This window comes from Oncorhynchus masou, chromosome 31 (genome assembly GCF_036934945.1).
Source record: "Oncorhynchus masou masou isolate Uvic2021 chromosome 31, UVic_Omas_1.1, whole genome shotgun sequence".
Classification (NCBI taxonomy): Eukaryota; Metazoa; Chordata; class Actinopteri; order Salmoniformes; family Salmonidae; genus Oncorhynchus; species Oncorhynchus masou.
The window spans coordinates 3455152-3470726 of NC_088242.1; the positions used below are offsets into that span (position 1 = coordinate 3455152).

Sequence of the window (15575 nt, forward strand, 5' to 3'; positions counted from 1 at the left end):
TCAGTACAGGTTGATAATGTATTGTGGGATACTGAATCTCTGATAGAGCTCAGTACAGGTTGATAATGTATTGTGGGTTACTGAATCTCTGATAGAGCTCAGTACAGGTTGATAATGTATTGTGGGTTACTGAATCTCTGATAGAGCTCAGTACAGGTTGATAATGTATTGTGGGTTACTGAATCTCTGATAGAGCTCAGTACAGGTTGATAATGTATTGTGGGTTACTGAATCTCTGATAGAGCTCAGTACAGGTTGATAATGTATTGTGGGTTACTGAATCTCTGATAGAGCTCAGTACAGGTTGATAATGTATTGTGGGTTACTGAATCTCTGATAGAGCTCAGTACAGGTTGATAATGTATTGTGGGATACTGAATCTCTGATAGAGCTCAGTACAGGTTGATAATGTATTGTGGGTTACTGAATCTCTGATAGAGCTCAGTACAGGTTGATAATGTATTGTGGGTTACTGAATCTCTGATAGAGCTCAGTACAGGTTGATAATGTATTGTGGGATACTGAATCTCTGATAGAGCTCAGTACAGGTTGATAATGTATTGTGGGTTACTGAATCTCGGATAGAGCTCAGTACAGGTTGATAATGTATTGTGGGTTACTGAATCTCTGATAGAGCTCAGTACAGGTTGATAATGTATTGTGGGTTACTGAATCTCTGATAGAGCTCAGTACAGGTTGATAATGTATTGTGGGATACTGAATCTCTGATAGAGCTCAGTACAGGTTGATAATGTATTGTGGGTTACTGAATCTCTGATAGAGCTCAGTACAGGTTGATAATGTATTGTGGGTTACTGAATCTCTGATAGAGCTCAGTACAGGTTGATAATGTATTGTGGGTTACTGAATCTCTGATAGAGCTCAGTACAGGTTGATAATGTATTGTTACTGAATCTCTGATAGAGCTCAGTACAGGTTGGGTTACTGAATCTCTGATAGAGCTCAGTACAGGTTGATAATGTATTGTGGGTTACTGAATCTCTGATAGAGCTCAGTACAGGTTGATAATGTATTGTGGGTTGAATCTCTGAATCTCTGATAATGAGCTGATCAGTACAGGTTGATAATGTATTGTGGGTTACTGAATCTCTGATAGAGCTCAGTACAGGTTGATAATGTATTGTGGGTTACTGAATCTCTGATAGAGCTCAGTACAGGTTGATAATGTATTGTGGGTTACTGAATCTCTGATAGAGCTCAGTACAGGTTGATAATGTATTGTGGGTTACTGAATCTCTGATAGAGCTCAGTACAGGTTGATAATGTATTGTGGGTTACTGAATCTCTGATAGAGCAGTACAGGTTGATAATGTAGTACAGAGCTCAGTGATAATGTATTGTGGGTTACTGAATCTCTGATAGAGCTCAGTACAGGTTGATAATGTATTGTGGGTTACTGAATCTCTGATAGAGCTCAGTACAGGTTGATAATGTATTGTGGGTTACTGAATCTCTGATAGAGCTCAGTACAGGTTGATAATGTATTGTGGGTTACTGAATCTCTGATAGAGCTCAGTACAGGTTGATAATGTATTGTGGGTTACTGAATCTCTGATAGAGCTCAGTACAGGTTGATAATGTATTGTGGGTTACTGAATCTCTGATAGAGCTCAGTACAGGTTGATAATGTATTGTGGGTTCTACAGGTTGATAATGTATTGTGGGTTACTGAATCTCTGATAGAGCTCAGTACAGGTTGATAATGTATTGTGGGTTACTGAATCTCTGATAGAGCTCAGTACAGGTTGATAATGTATTGTGGGTTACTGAATCTCTGATAGAGCTCAGTACAGGTTGATAATGTATTGTGGGTTACTGAATCTCTGATAGAGCTCAGTACAGGTTGATAATGTATTGTGGGTTACTGAATCTCTGATAGAGCTCAGTACAGGTTGATAATGTATTGTGGGTTACTGAATCTCTGATAGAGCTCAGTACAGGTTGATAATGTATTGTGGGTTACTAATGTAGAGCTCAGTACAGGTTGATAATGTATTGTGGGATACTGAATCTCTGATAGAGCTCAGTACAGGTTGATAATGTATTGTGGGATACTGAATCTCTGATAGAGCTCAGTACAGGTTGATAATGTATTGTGGGTTACTGAATCTCTGATAGAGCTCAGTACAGGTTGATAATGTATTGTGGGTTACTGAATCTCTGATAGAGCTCAGTACAGGTTGATAATGTATTGTGGGTTACTGAATCTCTGATAGAGCTCAGTACAGGTTGATAATGTATTGTGGGTTACTGAATCTCTGATAGAGCTCAGTACAGGTTGATAATGTCTGATAGAGCTTGTGGGTTACTGAATCTCTGATAGAGCTCAGTACAGGTTGATAATGTATTGTGGGTTACTGAATCTCTGATAGAGCTCAGTACAGGTTGATAATGTATTGTGGGTTACTGAATCTCTGATAGAGCTCAGTACAGGTTGATAATGTATTGTGGGATACTGAATCTCTGATAGAGCTCAGTACAGGTTTATAATGTATTGTGGGTTACTGAATCTCTGATAGAGCTCAGTACAGGTTGATAATGTATTGTGGGATACTGAATCTCTGATAGAGCTCAGTACAGGTTGATAATGTATTGTGGGTTACTGAATCTCTGATAGAGCTCAGTACAGGTTGATAATGTATTGTGGGTTACTGAATCTCTGATAGAGCTCAGTACAGGTTGATAATGTATTGTGGGTTACTGAATCTCTGATAGAGCTCAGTACAGGTTGATAATGTATTGTGGGTTACTGAATCTCTGATAGAGCTCAGTACAGGTTGATAATGTATTGTGGGTTACTGAATCTCTGATAGAGCTCAGTACAGGTTGATAATGTATTGTGGGGTTACAGTGTTGATAAATACTCTGATAGAGCTCAGTACAGGTTGATAATGTATTGTGGGTTACTGAATCTCTGATAGAGCTCAGTACAGGTTGATAATAATTGTGGGTTACTGAATCTCTGATAGAGCTCAGTACAGGTTGATAATGTATTGTGGGTTACTGAATCTCTGATAGAGCTCAGTACAGGTTGATAATGTATTGTGGGTTACTGAATCTCTGATAGAGCTCAGTACAGGTTGATAATGTATTGTGGGTTACTGAATCTCTGATAGAGCTCAGTACAGGTTGATAATGTATTGTGGGATACTGAATCTCTGATAGAGCTCAGTACAGGTTGATAATGTATTGTGGGTTACTGAATCTCTGATAGAGCTCAGTACAGGTTGATAATGTATTGTATTGGGATACTGAATCTCTGATAGAGCTCAGTACAGGTTGATAATGTATTGTGGGTTACTGAATCTCTGATAGAGCTCAGTACAGGTTGATAATGTATTGTGGGTTACTGAATCTCTGATAGAGCTCAGTACAGGTTGATAATGTATTGTGGGTTACTGAATCTCTGATAGAGCTCAGTACAGGTTGATAATGTATTGTGGGTTACTGAATCTCTGATAGAGCTCAGTACAGGTTGATAATGTATTGTGGGTTACTGAATCTCTGATAGAGCTCAGTACAGGTTGATAATGTATTGTGGGTTACTGAATCTCTGATAGAGCTCAGTACAGGTTGATAATGTATTGTGGGTTACTGAATCTCTGATAGAGCTCAGTACAGGTTGATAATGTATTGTGGGTTACTGAATCTCTGATAAGCTCAGTACAGGTTGATAATAGTTACTGAATCTCAGCTCAGTACAGGTTGATAATGTATTGTGGGTTACTGAATCTCTGATAGAGCTCAGTACAGGTTGATAATGTATTGTGGGTTACTGAATCTCTGATAGAGCTCAGTACAGGTTGATAATGTATTGTGGGTTACTGAATCTCTGATAGAGCTCAGTACAGGTTGATAATGTATTGTGGGTTACTGAATCTCTGATAGAGCTCAGTACAGGTTGATAATGTATTGTGGGTTACTGAATCTCTGATAGAGCTCAGTACAGGTTGATAATGTATTGTGGGTTACTGAATCTCTGATAGAGCTCAGTACAGGTTGATAATGTATTGTGGGTTACTGAATCTCTGATAGAGCTCAGTACAGGTTGATAATGTATTGTGGGTTACTGAATCTCTGATAGAGCTCAGTACAGGTTGATAATGTATTGTGGGTTACTGAATCTCTGATAGAGCTCAGTACAGATTGATAATGTATTTAGGGAATATTAGAAGAAGAAAATAATTGTGTTACAGTAATGTAAATAAACGTTAATAATAGAATTCTGTGCTGTTTTACTCTGTAACAAAGAATTATTCATTAGGGGAACAATAATACAAATATTATAAATAGATTTGTTTAGGACTTTTTTTGCATTTTTTGAGTTGGTAATTGTAGAAATTGTAGTAAAATCCATAACATCTGTAAAAAATAAATAATAATAATAATAATTCTGAAATAAAGTACAAGAGAAAATGTCATAAAAATGATAACAACAGCACCCATGTGTGTGTGTGTACACTTGCCTGGTCATAAAGTGTTATAACCTGCTGAATCTATTGTACTGGTCTGGATGTGGTGATTGAAGCCAAACTTTACAGATCTGTCTCTGGGTGAAGTTGACATAGTAGCTGCAAACAGTGAGGCTCAATAACTAATGAACTTCAGAGGCTTAACTAAAGCAATCCGAAGTAGCTCACACATTCAATGTCATGTGACCCACAACCTTGATTCAGCCCAGCAGCAGGCCCCAGCCAGCAGCCAGCCAGCAGGCCCCAGCCAGCAGAAAGCCCCAGCCAGCAGAAGGCCCCAGTCGACAGAAAGCCCCAGCCAGTAGAAGGCCCCAGCCAGCAGAAAGCCCCAGCCAGTAGAAAGCCCCAGCCAGTAGAAGGCCCCAGCCAGCAGAAAGCCCCAGCCAGTAGAAGGCCCCAGCCAGCAGAAAGCCCCAGCCAGTAGAAGGCCCCAGCCAGCAGAAGGTCCCAGCCAACAAAAGGCCCCAGCCAGCAGAAAGCCCCAGCCAGCAGCAGGCCCCAGCCAGTAGAAGGCCCCAGCCAGCAGCAGGCCCCAGCCAGCAGAAAGCCCCTGCCAGTAGAAGGCCCCAGCCAGCAGAAAGCCCCAGCCAGTAGAAGGCCCCAGCCAGCAGAAGGCCCCAGCCAGCAGCAGGCCCCAGCCAGTAGAAGGCCCCAGCCAGCAGCAGGCCCCAGCCCAGAAGACCCCAGCCAGCAGAAGGCCCCAGCCAGCAGAAGGCCCCAGCCAGTAGAAGGCCCCAGCCAGCAGCAGGCCCCAGCCAGCAGAAGGCCACAGCCAGCAGCAGGCCCCAGCCAGTAGAAGGCCCCAGCCAGCAGAAGGCCCCTGCCAGCAGAAGGCCCCAGCCAGCAGCAGGCCCCAGCCTGTAGAAGGCCCCAGCCAGCAGAAGGCCCCAGCCAGCAGAAGGCCCCAGCCAGCAGCAGGCCCCAGCCAGTAGAAGGCCCCAGCCAGCAGAAGGCCCCAGCCAGCAGAAGGCCCCAGCCAGCAGAAGGCCCCAGCCAGCAGCAGGCCCCAGCCAGCAGAAGGCCCCAGCCAGCAGAAGGCCCCAGCCAGCAGAAAGCCCCAGCCAGTAGAAGGCCCCAGCCAGCAGAAGGCCCCAGCCAGCAGAAGGCCCCAGCCAGTAGAAGGCCCCAGCCAGTAGAAGGCCCCAGCCAGCAGCAGGCCCCAGCCAGCAGCAGGCCCCAGCCAGCAGCAGGCCCCAGCCAGCAGCAGGCCCCAGCCAGCTGAGAGACGAGAGTTCCTTGACCAAAGATGCTACACATTTAGCTTAGTGGGTTAGCCATTAGCTCATGATGGATATTGGAGCTGGGGTAAGAGGTTCAATTCCCAAAGCTTTTAAAATCCTTCAGGGAAGTGAACAAGTGTGGGGAGGAGGAGGAAGAATAGTAATTGGGCTGAGGGATAGTCATGGGAGTGTCTGTCTGTCTGTCTGTCTGTCTGTCTGTCTGTCTGTCTGTCTGTGCATGTCTGTCTGTCTATCTGTCTGTCTGTCTATCTGTCTGTCTGTCTGTCTGTCTGTCTGTCTGTCTGTCTCTCTGTCTGTCTGTCTGTCTGTCATGTCTGTCTATCTGTCTGTCTGTCTATCTGTCTGTCTGTCTGTCTGTCTGTCTGTCTGTCTGTCTGTCTGTGCATGTCTGTCTGTCTATCTGTCTGTCTGTCTATCTGTCTGTCTGTCTGTCTGTCTGTGCATGTCTGTCTGTCTGTCTGTCTGTCTGTCTGTCTGTCTGTGCATGTCTGTCTGTCTGTCTGTCTGTCTGTGCATGTCTGTCTGTCTGTCTGAGCATTGGAGTGGAGCTTCAACCGTATTGCAAACAAACATTGAAGAGTTGGGGCCAAGGACAAGGACTAGGACTAGGACAAGGACTAGGACAAGGACAAGGACAAGGACAAGGACTATGACTAGGGAGAGAATTGGGACCATCAGTCTGTCTGTCTGTCTCTATTTCTGTCTTTCTCTGTTTTCTGCCTGTCTGGCTGATGAGGTGAACAGCTGTTGATAGAGAGAGGAAGGTTGGAGGAGAAGCATGGTCTGTGGGGAGAGGAGGGGGGGGGGGTCCTTATGGAGCTGGATATATCCCAGACTAATTAAGTCTCTCCTCGGGCTGCTTGCTTGTCCCTGTGCGTCTCCCCTGGTTCCAGCAGAACGCCTGGCAGAGCCCCTCAGTGTCGTCTTAGTTATCTACACTGTCTGTGTTTTGGTTGGGTTTCTTTTGAGCGGATGAAGCTCTATGACAATGTCGGCTAGTCTGAGGAAACAGATACAGCAAGCAAGACCAGACAAGCAAAAGTAGGAGAGGGCAGAGGGAGGAGGTTTCCTTTTCTGGCTAAGAATGACAGTTAGTAACTCAAAGACACTTACAATGCGAGCACATTTCCAGGGGGTAACTTGCTTCATTTCCCTACAGAGGAGAAACAGAAGGCAATAGGTGAGAAATACAGGACAAACTGTCAAGAGGTGAGACATGTTTGCGTCATGTGCATTCAAGGTAAAAAACAGAAATACAGGACAAACTGTCGAGAGGTGAGACATGTTTGCGTCATGTGCATTCAAGGTAAAAAAAAACAGAAATACAGGACAAACTGTCGAGAGGTGAGACATGTTTGCGTCATGTGCATTCAAGGTAAAAAACAGAAATACTGGTCAAACGTGGGAAACCTACGAGATACAATCCTCATGACGTATTTGAGGTGTTTCAGACACGCAGAGGAACTACTCCTTCTCCCACTGCTACGATCTCAAAATGGAGGTTAATACAAAACAAACAGCACTGAACAAAAAATATATATATAAACGCAACATGCAACAATTTCAATGATTTTTGGCTGAGTCACAGTTCATATAAGGAAATCAGGGACTGATAGATAGAACATGGGGTTCATTATTGAACACGGTTGCAAAATAGGGTTACAACAGAAAAAAAAATGAGCTTATGATCTTATCAAATCAAATCCAATTTTATTGGTCACATACACATGGTTAGCAGATGTTAATGCGAGTGTAGCGAAATGCTTGTGCTTCTAGTTCCGACAATGCAGTAATAACCAACAAATAATCTAACTAACAATTCCAAAACTACTGTCTTATACACACAAGTGTAAGGGGATAAAGAATATGTACATAAAGATATATGAATGAGTGATGGTACAGAGCAGCATAGGCAAGATACAGTAGATGATATAGAGTACAGTATATACATATGAGATGAGTATGTAATGCTGTCGTTTGTGCATCTGTAGAAGTTTGTGAGTGCTTTTGGTGACAAGCCGAATTTCTTCAGCCTCCTGAGGTTGAAGAGGCGCTGCTGCGCCTTCTTCACGATGCTGTCTGTGTGAGTGGACCAATTCAGTTTGTCTGTGATGTGTATGCCGAGGAACTTAAAACTTACTACCCTCTCCACTACTGTTCCATCGATGTGGATAGGGGGGTGTTCCCTCTGCTGTTTCCTGAAGTCCACAATCATCTCCTTAGTTTTGTTGACGTTGAGTGTGAGGTTATTTTCCTGACACCACACTCCGAGGGCCCTCACCTCCTCCATGTAGGCCGTCTCGTCGTTGTTGGTAATCAAGCCTACCACTGTTGTGTCGTCCGCAAACTTGATGAATGAGTTGGAGGCGTGCGTGGCCATGCAGTCGTGGGTGAACAGGGAGTACAGGAGAGGGCTCAGAACGCACCCTTGTGGGGCCAAGTGTTGAGGATCAGCGGGGAGGAGATGTTGTTGCCTACCCTCACCACCTGGGGGCGGCCCGTCAGGAAGTCCAGTACCCAGTTGCACAGGGCGGGGTCGAGACCCAGGGTCTCGAGCTTGATGACGAGCTTGGAGGGTACTATGGTGTTAAATGCCGAGCTGTAGTCGATGAACAGCATTCTCACATAGGTATTCCTCTTGTCCAGATGCTTTAGGGAAGTGTGCAGTGTGGTTGAGATTGCATCGTCTGTGGACCTATTTGGGCAGTAAGCAAATTGGAGTGGGTCTAGGGTGTCAGGTAGGGTGGAGGTGAAATGGTCCTTGAATAGTCTCTCAAAGCACTTCATGATGACGGAAGTGAGTGCTACGGGGCGGTAGTCGTTTAGCTCAGTTACCTTAGCTTTCTTGGGAACAGGAACAATGGTGGCCCTCTTGAAGATTGTGGGAACAGCAGACTGGTATAGGGATTGATTGAATATGTCCGTAAACACACCAGCCAGCTGGTCTGCGCATGCTCTGAGGGCGCGGCTGGGGATGCCGTCTGGGCCTGCAGCCTTGCGAGGGTTAACACGTTTAAATGTTTTACTCACCTCGGCTGCAGTGAAGGAGAGTCCGCATGTTTTCTTTGCAGGCCGTGTCAGTGGCACTGTATTGTCCTCAAAGCGGGCAAAAAAGTTATTTAGTCTGCCTGGGAGCAAGACATCCTGGTCCGTGATTGGGCTGGATTTCTTCCTGTAGTCCGTGATTGACTGTAGACCCTGCCACATGCCTCTTGTGTCTGAGCCGTTGAATTGAGATTCTACTTTGTCTCTGTACTGACGCTTAGCTTGTTTGATTGCCCTGCGGAGGGAATAGCTGCACTGTTTGTATTCGGACATGTTTCCGGTCACCCTGCCCTGATTAAAAGCAGTGGTTCGCACTTTCAGTTTCACACAAATGCTGCCATCAATCCACGGTTTCTGGTTTGGGAATGTTTTAATTGTTGCTATGGGAACGACATCTTCAACGCACGTTCTAATGAACTCGCACACCGAATCAGCGTATTTGTCAATGTTGTTGTCTGACGCAATACGAAACATATCCCAGTCCACGTGATGGAAGCAGTCTTGGAGTGTGGAATCAGATTGGTCGGACCAGCGTTGGACAGACCTCAGTGTGGGAGCTTCTTGTTTTAGTTTCTGTCTGTAGGCAGGGATCAACAAAATGGAGTCGTGGTCAGCTTTTCCGAAAGGAGGGCGGGGCAGGGCCTTATATGCGTCGCGGAAGTTAGAATAGCAATGATCCAAGGTTTTGCCAGTCCTGGTTGCGCAATCGATATGCTGATACAATTTAGGGAGTCTTGTTTTCAGATTAGCCATGTTAAAATCCCCAGCTACAATGAATGCAGCCTCAGGATGTATGGATTCCAGTTTGCAAAGAGTCAAATAAAGTTTGTTCAGAGCCATTGATGTGTCTGCTTGGGGGGGAATATATACGGCTGTGATTATATCATGAATTATTTTAACATTTCCACAAAGTAGTCAAACAGTAGAAAAAAAGCAGAGCCTAATTACAACTTCACACACATCGATATGTAACCTCTACAACCCGGTGACATCCGTTAACCCAACCGACACCTGGCGTGGCCCTCGTTACCACGCAACGGCTTCTCTCGTTACTATGGGGATGACTCATAATGAACTACTGGGATCATGACGAACTCATCTCTCACGGTTGTGTAGGTGGGGCCTAAAGTGGGCTACAGACAACAGGCAGGCTGGTAACAACACATGCCACATAGCACACGCTTTTATCCAAAGCGACTTACGTGTGCTGTATGTTTTACATCATGGGACGGCCCTGGGAATCGAACCCACAATCCTGTCTGTTGCAAGCGCCATGCTCTATCAACTGATCCGTAGCGGGGCAATGCAGGCTACAGGTAGCCTGAGTCCCAGATCTGGGTCAGCCGTGTCATTGTGTTATTGAGCTACAGGTGAAGGTAAAGTCATGTACTATCAATGCTGGTCTCACACTGAGACATCACTATGGGAGGAAGTAACACCCTGTGATATTAATGCTCGTCTCATACTGAGACATCACTATGGGAGGAGGTAACACCCTGTGATATTAATGCTCGTCTCATACTGAGACATCACTATGGGAGGAAGTAACACCCTGTGATATTAATGCTCGTCTCATACTGAGACATCACTATGGGAGGAAGTAACACCCTGTGATATTAATGCTGGTCTCATACTGAGACATCACTATGGGAGGAAGTAACACCCTGTGATATTAATGCTCGTCTCATACTGAGACATCTCTATGGGAGGAAGTAACACCCTGTGATATTAATGCTCGTCTCATACTGAGACATCACTATGGGAGGAAGTAACACCCTGTGATATTAATGCTCGTCTCATACTGAGACATCACTATGGGAGGAAGTAACACCCTGTGATATTAATGCTCGTCTCATACTGAGACATCACTATGGGAGGAAGTAACACCCTGTGATATTAATGCTCGTCTCATACTGAGACATCACTATGGGAGGAAGTAACACCCTGTACTATTAATGCTAGGTTCATACTGAGACATCACTATGGGAGGAAGTAACACCCTGTGATATTAATGCTAGTCTCATACTGAGACATCACTATGGGAGGAAGTAACACCCTGTGATATTAATGCTGGTCTCACACTGAGACATCACTATGGGAGGAAGTAACACCCTGTGATATTAATGCTAGTCTCATACTGAGACATCACTATGGGAGGAAGTAACACCCTGTGATATTAATGCTCGTCTCATACTGAGACATCACTATGGGAGGAAGTAACACCCTGTGATATTAATGCTAGTCTCATACTGAGACATCACTATGGGAGGAAGTAACACCCTGTGATATTAATGCTGGTCTCATACTGAGACATCACTATGGGAGGAAGTAACACCCTGTGATATTAATGCTCGTCTCATACTGAGACATCACTATGGGAGGAAGTAACACCCTGTGATATTAACGCTGGTCTCACACTGAGACATCACTATGGGAGGAAGTAACACCCTGTGATATTAACGCTGGTCTCACACTGAGACATCACTATGGGAGGAAGTAACACCCTGTGATATTAATGCTAGTCTCATACTGAGACATCACTATGGGAGGAAGTAACACCCTGTGATATTAATGCTAGTCTCATACTGAGACATCACTATGGGAGGAAGTAACACCCTGTGGTATTAATGCTGGTCTCATACTGAGACATCACTATGGGAGGAAGTAACACCCTGTGATATTAATGCTCGTCTCATACTGAGACATCACTATGGGAGGAAGTAACACCCTGTACTATTAATGCTAGTCTCATACTGAGACATCACTATGGGAGGAAGTAACACCCTGTGATATTAATGCTCGTCTCATACTGAGACATCACTATGGGAGGAAGTAACACCCTGTGATATTAATGCTCGTCTCATACTGAGACATCACTATGGGAGGAAGTAACACCCTGTGATATTAATGCTAGTCTCATACTGAGACATCACTATGGGAGGAAGTAACACCCTGTGATATTAATGCTGGTCTCACACTGAGACATCACTATGGGAGGAGGTAACACCCTGTGATATTAATGCTCGTCTCATACTGAGACAAAAATAATGTAAATAAGGACCAGGTTAGGCTATAGGTAGGCAAGTGATCGGCTGGGTTCAGGCCTGGGTATTTGTCATTTAAATATGTATTTTATATGTGTAATATGTATTTGAGTATTCAAAGCCTTCGGCGTAGAATCTGTCACAAACGAAGCACACCTGCTCAGTGGTGTCGACACGATCCCATTTGAAACAGAATGTTAGGATGTTATCTCTTCTACTACGACGTGGCTGCCGGACTCCTCCATTCTACTTTCTATTTTAAATTGCTGTCCTAGAACAGAAGGAGTAGCCTAGCCAGAGACAGCAGGCTCAGAAATACACTACTTCAAATCAAAACTGCATCTGTCACAGGCGTCGTAAACAACAGATGTGGACTAACATTGAAACGCTTCCTTACGGGCCCTTCCCAACAATGCAGAGAGAAAGAAAAACAGAGAAATAATAGAAAAGTAAAACACGTAATAATATTAATAATAATAAATGCACAATGAGTCGATGATAACTTGTCTATATACACGGGGTACCAGTACCTAGTAGATAATAACTTGGCTATATACACAGGGTACCAGTACCTAGTAGATGATAACTTGGCTATATACACAGGGTACCAGTACCTAGTCGATGATAACTTGTCTATATCCACGGGGTACCAGTACCTAGTCGATGATAACTTGTCTATATACACGGGGTACCAGTACCTAGTAGATGATAACTTGGCTATATACACGGGGTACCAGTACCTAGTCGATGATAACTTGGCTATATACACAGGGTACCAGTACCTAGTAGATGATAACTTGGCTATATACACAGGGTACCAGTACCTAGTCGATGATAACTTGTCTATATCCACGGGGTACCAGTACCTAGTCGATGATAACTTGTCTATATACACGGGGTACCAGTACCTAGTAGATAATAACTTGGCTATATACACGGGGTACCAGTACCTAGTCGATGATAACTTGGCTATATACACAGGGTACCAGTACCTAGTAGATGATAACTTGTCTATATATACGGGGTACCAGTACCTAGTCGATGATAACTTGGCTATATACACAGGGTACCAGTACCTAGTCGATGATAACTTGTCTATATCCACGGGGTACCAGTACCTAGTCGATGATAACTTGTCTATATCCACGGGGTACCAGTACCTAGTCGATGATAACTTGTCTATATACACGGGGTACCAGTACCTAGTAGATAATAACTTGGCTATATACACGGGGTACCAGTACCTAGTCGATGATAACTTGGCTATATACACAGGGTACCAGTACCTAGTAGATGATAACTTGTCTATATATACGGGGTACCAGTACCTAGTCGATGATAACTTGGCTATATACACAGGGTACCAGTACCTAGTCGATGATAACTTGTCTATATCCACGGGGTACCAGTACCTAGTCGATGATAACTTGTCTATATACACGGGGTACCAGTACCTAGTAGATAATAACTTGGCTATATACACGGGGTACCAGTACCTAGTAGATGATAACTTGTCTATATATACGGGGTACCAGTACCTAGTCGATGATAACTTGGCTATATACACAGGGTACCAGTACCTAGTAGATAATAACTTGTCTATATATACGGGGTACCAGTACCTAGTCGATGATAACTTGTATATATCCACGGGGTACCAGTACCTAGTCGAAGATAACTTGTCTATATACACGGGGTACCAGTACCTAGTAGATGATAACTTGTCTATATCCACGGGGTACCAGTACCTAGTAGATAATAACTTGTCTATATCCACGGGGTACCAGTACCTAGTAGATGATAACTTGTCTATATACACGGGGTACCAGTACCTAGTCGATGATAACTTGTCTATATCCACAGGGTACCAGTACCTAGTAGATGATAACTTGTCTATATACACGGGGTACCAGTACCTAGTCGATGATAACTTGGCTATATACACGGGGTACCAGTACCTAGTAGATAATAACTTGGCTATATACACGGGGTACCAGTACCTAGTAGATAATAACTTGGCTATATACACAGGGTACCAGTACCTAGTCGATGATAACTTGTCTATATACATGGGGTACCAGTACCTAGTAGATGATAACTTGTCTATATACACGGGGTACCAGTACCTAGTAGATAATAACTTGGCTATATACACGGGGTACCAGTACCTAGTCGATGATAACTTGTCTATATACACAGGGTACCAGTACCTAGTCGATGATAACTTGTCTATATACATGGGGTACCAGTACCTAGTAGATGATAACTTGTCTATATACACAGGGTACCAGTACCTAGTAGATAATAACTTGGCTATATACACGGGGTACCAGTACCTAGTCGATGATAACTTGTCTATATACGGGGTACCAGTACCTAGTCGATGATAACTTGTCTATATACACAGGGTACCAGTACCTAGTAGATGATAACTTGTCTATAACGGGGTACCAGTACCTAGTAGATGATAACTTGTCTATATACGGGGTACCAGTACCTAGTAGATAATAACTTGGCTATATACACAGGGTACCAGTACCTAATCGATAATAACTTGTCTATATCCACGGGGTACCAGTACTGAGTAGATGATAACTTGTCTATATACACGGGGTACCAGTACTGAGTAGATGATAACTTGTCTATATACGGGGTACACAATGTGCAGGGGTACGAGGTAATAACATGGCAATATACAGGGAGTACCAGTACTGAGTCAATGTGCAGGGGTACGAGGTAATAACGTGGCTATATACAGGGAGTACCAGTACTGAGTCAATGTGCTGGGGTACGAGGTAATAACAGGGCTATATACAGGGTACCAGTACTGAGTCAATGTGCAGGGGTACGAGGTAATAGAGGTAGATATGTACATATACAGGGCTTTCAGAAAGCATTCATACCTCTTGACTTTTCCCACATTTTGTTACGTTACAGCCTTATTCTAAAATTGATAAAACTGTTTATTTTTCCTTATCAATCTACACACAATACCCCACAATAACAAAGCAAAAACAGGTTTTCAGAAATGTTTGCTAATTTTTTGGAGTGCTGCAGAGATGGTGTTCCCATCTCCACAGAGGAACTCTGGAGCTCTGTCAGAGTGACCATCGGGTTCTTGGTCACCTCCCTGACCAAGGCCCGTCTTCCCAAATTGCTCAGTTTGGCCTGGAGGCCAGCTCTGGCAAGAGTCTTGGTAGTTCCAAACTTCTTCCATTTAAGAATGATGGAGGCCACTGTGTTTTTGGGGACTTTAAATGCTGCATACATTTTTTCGTACCCTTCCCCAGATCTGTGCCTCGACACAATCCTGTCTTGGAGCTCTACGGACATTTCCTTCCACCTAATGGCTTGTTTTTGCTCTGACTTGCACTGTCAACTGTGGGACCTTAAATAGACAGGTGTGTGTCTTTCCAAATCATGTCCAATCAATTTAATTTACAACAGGTGGCCTCTAATCAAGTTGTAGAAACATCTCAAGGATGATAAAATGGAAACAGGATGCACCTGAGCTCAATTTTGATTCTCATAGTAAAGGGTCTGAATACTTATGTAAATAAGGTATTTTTTAATTTAATTGTGTTTTTGCTTTGTCATTATGGGGATTGTGTGTAGATTGATGAGGAAAAATAAATAATTTTATCAATTTTAGAATAAGTAGCAGAAGCAACAATAGCAACAACAGTAACAGTAGCAGTAGTAGTAACTGTAGTAGTAGTAGCAGTAACAGTAGTAGTAGCAGTAGCCATAGT

The 15575-nt window shown here is 43.8% G+C and overlaps 1 protein-coding gene across 1 annotated transcript in view; it reads right to left on the bottom strand.

Annotated features, from left to right (window-relative positions):
- LOC135523356 (calcineurin subunit B type 1-like) overlaps positions 1–15575 on the bottom strand; it is a 64294-nt gene that overhangs the window by 28872 nt on the left and 19847 nt on the right. Inside the window, exon 2 of the mRNA XM_064949977.1 lies at positions 6848–6887. Coding sequence (XP_064806049.1) covers positions 6848–6887 — 40 coding nt within the window. The remainder of the gene's footprint in view (positions 1–6847; positions 6888–15575) is intronic.